This window comes from Perognathus longimembris, chromosome 28 (genome assembly GCF_023159225.1).
Source record: "Perognathus longimembris pacificus isolate PPM17 chromosome 28, ASM2315922v1, whole genome shotgun sequence".
Lineage (NCBI taxonomy): Eukaryota > Metazoa > Chordata > Mammalia > Rodentia > Heteromyidae > Perognathus > Perognathus longimembris.
The window spans coordinates 96,236,058-96,246,272 of NC_063188.1; the positions used below are offsets into that span (position 1 = coordinate 96,236,058).

A 10,215-nucleotide genomic window follows, 5' to 3' on the forward strand; every position below is an offset into this window, starting at 1 on the left:
AACAATTTTACTTCATAATTTTATCAGAAGAAAAGCTTTATAATACATGCCATCCATTATTTTTATCAAATGTGGTAACTTGACCACAAAATTTGACTTTGTAAAACTCACTTTTCATTTTTAGAGTTTAGTAGATAACAAGAACTGAAAATGATTACGAATAGTCTTTCTTAACCAAGTTGGATTCTTTCTATCTGGAGTGCATTTCGTCAGTGTCTAGGGACCCTGCCGTGACTTGGAGGGGCTGAAATGCTAATTATTTAGAAGGTAACTATAACTACTTTCTTCCTAATCAATCAACAAATAAAAAAATGTCACAAAAACGGCACCAGGCTTGTTGATTTGCAGGAATGGTATCAATTAAAATTCACCTTTTAAAGTCATTTTCAAGGGAAATACAGTATTATTTTTCTTACAAAATTAAGAAGTACTGGGACTTTTAATCTTTTCTTACATGATATTATACTATAGGATAAACATCTTAAAGAATTTTTAAATTATATCTTCAAGTAACTACTGACTAAATTCCAATTTTTTTGAGTGCTTTTAGGTGGAGAGTACAGGCAGGACAAGCATTCAGATATTATTAAGGTGTGCATATCCTAGTTATAACTATGCCTACATAAACATTCTACATAAAAAAATCTGATTTTGTTGGAGAAAGAGCTTTTCTTAAGGGGACAAACAAAGAGCTTGGTGACTCCTATCTACAATCCTAGCTATTTAGAGGGCTGAAATGTGAAAAATATTTGACCGAAGTCAACCAGCACAGAAATGTTCCAGAGACTATCCCCAAAATAACCAGCAAAAATCAGGGACAAAAATGTGGCTCAAGTATTAGAGGATTAGTTGAAGAAGGAAACCTAGGGACTTCAAGGCCCTGAGCTCAAACCCTAGTAATGGAAAAAAAAAATCAACTTTCAAATTGTGATGACATCACTTACTTTGGGAGTTTGAATTGGTTGCTTGATTGTTTTGGAGTTTGAAAGTTCCCCCCCACCCACACACACCCCGTAATATGGTATTAATAATATCCTCCTTAGACAACTACTGTATAATTAAGTGAAAAAGTAAATTGTGCATGTAAAACTGATTTACAAGCTCCCAGAACATGGCATTTACTTATTGATTTTACTTTGGTCACTGTAAAACAACATGAAGAAGAAAATATCATTTTTAAGTTAGCAACTAATGAAGCATAAAGGAATATTACTCCACATACAAGTTAGAAAGTGAAAGAAATGAGTACAGAAATAACAATAAGAAACATATACTTGAGGCTCTAATAGGTTGGAAGAAAACTCTTTTTAGCCTAATTAAGATAAAGGAACTTTAATTCCCCTAGGAGAAACTCACAGTGATTACACTGGGGAAAAGACACAGATTTGTGGTGGTACCTATCAGGGAATGAACCCGAGGGCATATTCAGAATTGACAGTATTATAATTGATTTAGAAGGCATCAAGACAGCAGTATAAATGTTATTATTATTGTATATTTTTTGCATTCTTTTGAAATAGTTATGCTTTAGCTAGTATCAGTCCTTAGTCATTAACTCTTGTGTTTAAAGGTTATGTATAATGTATAACTGTAAACTAGCAGTATACTGGAACTGATTTTAATTTTTCTCAAGAAATAAGTGCTACTACTTGCATTCACTTCAAATACCCTAGCTGAACTATCCTTGTTAGTATTCCAGAAAATTGTATTGTGGAGGAGAAATTGCAAGAAAGGTGTAGTTTTTGAGAATTTAGAGAATTGAGAATTTATTTGAGAATTGTGTTACATCTCCAATATTATGCAACATTAATTGAAATGATCACAAATAGGATTCTTCAAGCTCAAATATGCTTGATGTGGTCCAGTTTCAATTCTTCCTTTGCAATGACAGGGTTAATATTCTGGGGAAAAAAACCATTAAAAATACTGCAGAAGCTGCTGCTACATCAAAAATCAACTTAGTTACTATTAAAATTATATCGAACAGAGTTGCCATATCCAAGCTTCTATTTTTCAGTTTGCTATACACAGATGTGGATCTAAAGGAGGAAATGTGTGACTTTCATTTTGTCTTGATTATTTCATGTTGATTACAAATTATATAGATGGAAAGAATGTGAAATAAAATGTAATGAAGACCAAGAAAAGAATGGTATAACAGTTCAATGCATGGGTAAATCAAATTTGGAACTAGAAAGACATGTTGAAATCAGAATTTTTAACGTTAAGTGACCTTTGACAATTTATTTGACTTTTTCCTGACCCTAAAAGGATTATTAATGCTCCTCTATTGTTAGAGTATTATGCACATTAAATAAGAATATAATATAAAGTTCTTGTCACAGGTCATTGAACATAGTAACAAGTATTATACTTGATCATTTGTATTACACTTCTTCTTCAACATAATAAGCACCCTAAAATATTAACAGTTGTCACAAAGTAATTTTTTGTCAGTCATGAGGCTTGAATTCAGGGCCTGGGCATTGTCCCTGAGCTCTTTTGCTCAAGGCTAGCACTACTTTGAGCTACAGCTCCACTTCTAGTTTTTGATTGGTTAAAAAAGCAAATAAGAGTCTCACGGTGGCTTTTCTATCTGAGCTGGCTTCAGGTCTCAGCCTCCTGAGTAGCTAGGATTACAGGCATGAGCCACCAGTGGCAGTAATTATTGAGAAATAAAAGAATTCATTTGTGATAGTTAATATGCTTGGTAAATTCCAACTCAACTCTAGCTCAGCCCTTCCATAAGAGTAAGGAGTATTGATATGGATAATATCAATTAATGTTTTACCTATTGTGCTAGAAAATAATACTTTAGGCTAAGCTGAACAGATCAAAGGAATTCCTTTCCTCAAGAATGGTTAAGTGAATGATAGACTCTTAGGCCAAGCCTTAAGAAGAAAACTCGATCTCTTTTCTTTCATTCTGTATGTGCTCTGTAGGTCATTTTCACTCCTACTTCTTACTTAGACCAGTCATATATGAACCCAGAATGTTGTGTGTGGTGGACTCTATCCTGACATAGGGCTTTACATTTTCTTTTGCCAATATGCCTAAGGATCAAAAATCCTTTATAGAACAAGCATACTCTTAATTTCTAAGCTTCCACTTGTAGGTTTTGTGACAGTTTCATGTAACAAGTTTAGTATTTGTTACATAAGTACATTTTTATAGGCAGAATCCTAGGGGGTAGTCACAAGATTCTTGCCACAACTGAGATATTCTTAGCCTTGAGCAGACACAGAGACTTGCTCTCTAAGAGTAAATAAGGGAGAGAAGTTGGGAATATTTCTAGTAGGAGGAAGTGGGAAGTGTAACAGGGTCTTTGGATGAATCCTGCTGACCTCCGACCTCTCTCCCTCTCCCCCACCCTTAAGGGTCTTTGGGTGAATCCGGTTGACCTCTGACCTCACTCATTCTCCCCTATCCTTAAGGGTTTTTGGTTGAACCCTGTTTACCTCTGACCTCTCTCACCCTCCCCCATCCTTAGTACCCACTAGGAATCTGCAGTCTTCTGTTACCTAGTTTTCGAATTGCTACATCAGACACTGTGGTCACTGTTGTTACTAAGGTAACCAAACTTACTTCAAAGTACATAAGGTGAAGGTCTGTCTACAGAAAGACCAGGCTTAATGTGGAAAGGCTAGTGGTCTTAATGGCAGCCCAGCGGAACCGAGTAAAAGTTTATATCAAAGAGGAAGATGATGCGTGGGAACCAATCGGTACCGGAGAAATATCCTCCAAGTATATCGAGCGTCTTCAGGGAGTTTGCCTACTTGTTCACTCCGAAGAAGATGGCTCGCTAATTCTACAGTCCAAGATAAGTGGGACTACAAATTATCAGAAACAAAAGGGACTGCTAATTATCTGGTCCGACTCTGAAGATCATGGTACGGCAATAAGCTTTCAAGACCCGAAATGCTGTACAGATATCTGGGAGGATATCTGCTTAGTTCAAGGTAAAGATCCATCTCTGGAAAATACTCAAGGATCTTTGGATGATTCAGCAAACAACTATCGAACACCGCCAGTCAGTTATCTCCCTGAGCTTCCAGCTTGTGAAGTTGCTATGCTTGGTCAAATAGCAGATTTAATTGGTTCTGTTTCGACTTCAAGTATCCAGAGGGAAAGACTGGCTTTAATCTTGGAAAGTGAAGATTATATTAAACAACTAATGAAGCTCTTCCGTACCTGTGAAAATCTTCAGAATACTGAATGCTTACATCATTTATATAACATTATTAAAGGAATCTTATTCTTTAACAAGACTTCACTATTCAACATCATGCTGTCTGATACATATATTATGGATGTTATAGGATGTCTGGAATATGATCCCTGTTTGGCTGAGCCAAAAAGGCATAGGGAATTCTTAACCAAAAATGCAAAGTTTAAGGAAGTTATACCAATAACCGACTCAGAACTAAGGCACAAAATACACCAGACATACCTAGTGCAATATATTCATGACATCCTTTTGCCTGTACCTTCAATCTTTGATGAAAATCATCTTTCCACCTTTACAGCCTTTATTTTCTCCAAAAAGGTCGATATAGTTAGCATGTTGCAAGAAGATAAAAAGGTGTTATTTGAAGTGTTTGCACAGTTAAAGGACAAGACAACAGATGATGAAAAACGACGTGAACTCTTACTTTTTTTCAAGGAATTCTGTGAATTTTCCCAAGCATTACAGAGTCAAAATAAGATCGCACTATTCCAAACATTGATACAACTTGGCATCATTCCTGCTCTTAAAATTGTAATGAACAGGAACGACTTTCAGATGAAGAACATGGCTACGGAAATACTTACATATCTAGTGGACTATAACCCAATCATGGTCCAAAAATGTATCATGGAAGAAGCTGAGGAGGGAGAAGAGAATGAGCTCACCATTAATATACTAATTCAACAAATGATCCATGATTCAGACCCGGAACTTGGAAATGCCATTAATTTGATGGTACTTCTTCGTTCTTTACTCAACCCAGTGAACATGCTGATAAAGCCTGAAGACTCTGAACAAATTGAATTTCTAAATTTCTTCTATAGATATTCCATGCATAATTTGATAGCACCACTTTTATGCACCACTTCAGAAGACAAAGATCTATTTGAAACTGGTGAAACCAAATATTGCCTTAATAATTATCAAACAGCACAGCTGCTCAGCTTAATTTTAGAATTGCTAACATTTTTTGCAGAACGTCACACAGACTACATAAAGAACTATATACTGAAGAAAGATTTGCTGAGAAGAGTCTTGATGTTGATGAATTCAAAGCACACCTTTTTGACCTTGGGTGCTGTTCGCTTTATGAGAATGATAGTTGGCCTTCAAGATGAACTTTATAATTGTTACATCATAGCAGGCAATCTTTTTGAGCCAATTGTTCATGCTTTTCTGCTTAATGGAACCCGATACAATATGTTAAATTCAGCTATTATTGAACTATTTGAACATATAAGACTGGAAAACATCAAGTCTCTTATTGTACATGTAGTGGAAAAATTTTATAGTCACTTTGAATCAATAGACTATGTTCAGACCTTCAGAGGACTGAAGATTAAATATGACGAAGAAAAAGAAAAACGAAGCCGAACAAGGAAGAATTTACGCACTCGACTATGTAGTCAACTATTTCTTGCCCAAGCTAAAGAAATGAAAGAGAACGAGGAACTGTGTCTTAAGGAAAATACAGCTGAAGCACTTGTGTTACCAATGGAATGCAACTCTACAGAACATTGTAATGAAACAACAAATGAAAATATAAAAGTAAGTGAAGATCTTCCCCAAACTGATGACCTGAGAATGTATTTACCTGATTCTTCTGCTTATAATAATGAAATGAGTAGCCCACAAATGATTTGTGAAAATGTTTCCGTGGAAAATGCAGATGATGGTACAGAAGAGAGTGACGAAGGTGAAATGTCACCCAGTAAAATACTTCATCTTAGCTCATAAAACCACTTGAGGAGCTTCAACATCTGGCTCAAATGAAATTCTGCAAATATCAACTAGATGAAAAGTATATTCTAAAAGCCTTCTAATATGAACTTCTAACATGTATGGTGATAAGTTGCAAATATAAAGAATTAATATTCAATTGCATAAAAAATGCTTCTCATAGTATATACACAGAACAGAAAATATAACCAGTTACAGAGGTAATACTCCCATCATGAAAATCTTAGTTTGGGAGTAGGACACATGACTCAGGGCTATGTATTAGAACCAACTGAAATGGTTGTGTTGTAAAGCCTATTATTGAGTGCTTAAATAATCCAGCCTTATTATTCGTTCTATAAGGTCAATGTTTAAGTAAAGCTTATGTTTGAATGGAAAACAATGTCAACTGTAAAAATGTAAAGTTCTTAGACACCTCTGTGATGATGAAGCAAAATTGCAATAATTGAGAACGGCAACTTTCACATGTACTTTCAGGAATAAAAAGTGGGCTACAATTGAAAGCTATAGTTGGTGTGACTTTTTTTTAAAGATAAGATATGCTCAGTATCACCTAAGTAGTATGTACAAAGGATTTTCTCTAGGACTATTCTAAGGTATTTTCTAAATCAGTACTGAAAATGGTGGTTTTAATTTATCAAAACATATATAAAAGAGGTGCAAGTATAAACCTAAAACTCAAAGCCAGACCTGGCAATGTGTGCCTGATTTCCAAGCTAGTCCAGAAACAGAGATCATGGAAATAAATATCAATGCCAGTTTCTTTTTTAAATTTTTATTTTTTTATTGTGAATGTGATGTACGGGGGTGGTTACAGTTTCATATGTAGGGCAGTGGGTATGTTTCTTGTACAATTTGTTACCTCCTCCCTCATTTTTCTCCCACCTTCCCACCTCCCCACCCCCCCAACCCTTGGTTTACAGCATAATGCTGGTTTCTTGGCGATGCATGCCTGACAATGCTAGCTGTGAGGGAGGTACAGGTAGAAGAGTCAAAATCAGAGACTGATCCATGGTAAAACCTGGAAATCCTATGTAAAAAATACACGAAAATGGGCTGGTATTGTGGTTCGAATGTTAGAGTACCTGTCTAGCAAGTGTGGTATCCTGAGTTCAAACCCAAATATTTTAAAAGTAAAAACCTAAATGCATCAATTATCACCAAGTATTTAGTCTCCCTTCAAGTTTTTCCTTGTGTCTTATGAATATTTTCTTTACAATTCACTGTTTTCTGAGTCAGTGCTTGAGGTAATTCTACCCTTTCATTTTTCTGAAATTAGAATAAATTTTGTCTTTTTATTTTACTCTTTATAAATAGGGGTAATCATCACAGACTCTATTGTGCAACTCTGATAGTGTAGCTTTGTTTACATATTAAAATTATTTCAAAAATGAAAAGGAGTACTGTATGAAATAACATTTAATCTAGAAGCTATTCTGGATTAAGAAATATTTATGTATTGAAGTCGGTATACAAAACGTGAAGTTTTCTATAAACAAAGTGTAACAGGAGACACTTTTTCGAACAGCATATATAAGTGACTTCATTTCAATGAAGAATTTAGTTCTATTTTTAGAGGAGCAAGATAATTTGCTCTATTTTTCCTAGGCTCATTTAAACCAAACAATATCTTCCTGTTTGTTATAGAGTTAATGAGAATTTGGGCTATTGTTTAGAAAAGCTTTGCAGTCTGGATAGGTAAGGAAGTATAATTTTCCACAGAAGAGATCTATATTGTGTATACTAAAAGTCAACTTTCTTGTTAAATACCTGCTGATAGTTATATTGAAAATTCAGGAATTAAAATGTGACCCTGCCATCCTAAAAATAAAATGTGACATATTAAGTTTATTATTCTGCCAACAAGAAACACCATTTATAGAAAAATAAGGTATTTCTGTGTAAGAGCTAGAAAAATATTTCTAAAACAGCAAATAATTATTCTATCAGCCAGGCACCTGGTGGCTCATGCCTGTAATCGTAGCTACTCAGGAGACTGAGATGGGAGGATTGTGTTTGAAGTCAGCCGGGGCAGAAAAGCCCTTGCAAGTCTCCTATGTACAATTAACCACTCAAAAGCCAGAGGTGGTGGTGCTATGGTTCCAAGTGGTAGAGTGCTATCCTTGAGCAGAGAAAGCTCAGTGACGGTGCCCAGGCCCCGAGTTCAAGGTACAAGACTGCCAAAAAATAGTAATAATTCTATCAGATATAAAGTCTTACAGTAGAGTTGACATGACTTAGGGAGATATAAATCATAGAAGATTCACACATCAGGAAGTCACTTTTCATACTATACCAGTTAAATGTATTAATGGGGATACTCATATTTTGAATATATGTCAAGAAGGCAAGGGCTGGGGATATAGCCTAGTGGCAAGAGTGCCTGCCTCGGATACATGAGGCCCTAGGTTCGATTCCCCAGCACCACATATACAGAAAAAGGCCAGAAGCGGCGCTGTGGCTCAAGTGGCAGAGTGCTAGCCTTGAGCGGGAAGAAGCCAGGGACAGTGCTCAGGCCCTGAGTCCAAGGCCCAGGACTGGCCAAAAAAAACCCAAAAAAACAAGAAGGCAAGAAAGTAATGTTTTTCTTGGCTAGAATGCCACGGAGACAATTATTCATTCTATGCTTTTGCAGGTATTTAAGCCTTGTGTGGCAATAGCATCTAGTTTCTAAAAATGATACTTAAAACTAGATCAAGCAGTTTGTTTTGATATTCTTTTTATTCTGTCCCCACCACCTACTTTAATCTGTAACCAAAAAATGGGCACTATAAGAGAAAGAGCATTTACATTTCTTATAACATTTTTTCCAGTGAGTTTCTAAAGAAAGAATAAAGAGGGATAGGTGCAATGAAACCAATGGATATAGTAGTAAGAAGACAAAGAAAAAAAAATAAAAAAGAGTAATTCTCTTGAGCTTGAGACTGTGACCTCTATGAGCTCTTTTTTCTAGTCTCAGCTACTTAATGTTAGGGGAGACAGAATAACAAGAAGAGCCAAATTGCCCATCATATGGCACAACCTACTATTAAGGGAACATTTAAGAGGGCAACAAAACACACAAGAGCAATCCTTGCTATCTAACTGAGTGAAAAATTGACCAAAACTTTCAGTGTTTCTGGCTTTAGTATGTGGGAAGGATACTATGTCAAGAATATTTAATTTCTTTTAAAGTTTCTTGAGCAGTGATTTTAAAAGCAACCTTAAATAGGTTATTTATTATTTGTGAAGAAGAAATACCCTTGTGTTTACTAAGAAATCCAGACAAGTGTTTTTGGAGAAGGTCCCTGAACTCATCAAGATTGCAGCTTTAAAACAAATGACTGGTAATTTTCAGAGCTCAGTGACATTCTAAGCAAGCTAAACAGGGATGGAATTGTAACAGAGAAAGCACATATTCAGAGAGCCCTTGATGATAATGCAATCTATACCTGACTCTAGTTCTAGGACTATTTCCCTTCCCTTCCTTTCCCTTCCTTTCCCTTCCCTTCCCTTCCCTTCCCTTCCCTTCCCTTCCCTGCCCTGCCCTGCCCTGCCCTGCCCTTCCCTTCCCTTCTTCCCTTTTTCCTTTCCTTTCCACTCTCCTCTCTCCTTTCCCCTTTCTTTTCCTTTCCCCTTTCCTTTCCTTTCCTCTCCTTTCCTTTCTTTTCCTTTCCTCTTCCCTCTCTTTTCCTCTTTCCTTTCCTTTTTCCTCTCATCTTCTTTTTCCTCTCTTCTCCTTTCCTTTCCCTTTCCCCCTCCTTTCCTTTTCTTTTTCCTCTCCTCTCCTTTTCACTCTCTTCTCTCCTCGCCTCTCCTTTCCTCTCCTCTCAACTCTCCTCTCCTTTCCTTTTCTCTTTCTTTTGCAAGATTGAGACTCTCAAACTTGGTACCTGACACTTTGATCATTGGCTGGTGCTATATCAACTGAGTCACACCTCCACCTCCTAAATCCTTGACATTTCTGTTGCGATTTACTTTTTTTTTCAATTAGTCATTTTCTCCATCTTGTCTTAAAAAATAAAAAGTGCATGCAAATTGCCTATAACATATTCAGTATTTGATAAATAGCAGTGGTGGCAAACGTGTAGTTATTCCTAATAACACAAAGAATAAAGGCAGCTATACTCACTTATTTCACCAGTCATGTTCATAAATTTGCATACAATTAGTTCAGTTCTGGTTGGAAAAGCATGTGTTCATTCATTGTGCCTTGTTGAGATACAATTGAAAGAAAAGCATGGAAGTAGAAAAAAATCATCATAGAG

The 10,215-nt window shown here is 36.1% G+C and overlaps 1 protein-coding gene across 1 annotated transcript; it reads left to right on the forward strand.

Moving 5' to 3' along the window:
• Nucleotides 1-3,655: 3,655 nt before the first annotated feature.
• Nucleotides 3,656-5,965, forward strand: LOC125343213 (serine/threonine-protein phosphatase 4 regulatory subunit 3B-like). Its single transcript, XM_048335479.1, has one exon. The coding sequence runs from the start codon at nt 3,656-3,658 to the stop codon at nt 5,963-5,965; it is 2,310 nt and encodes a 769-aa protein (XP_048191436.1).
• Nucleotides 5,966-10,215: the final 4,250 nt, after the last annotated feature.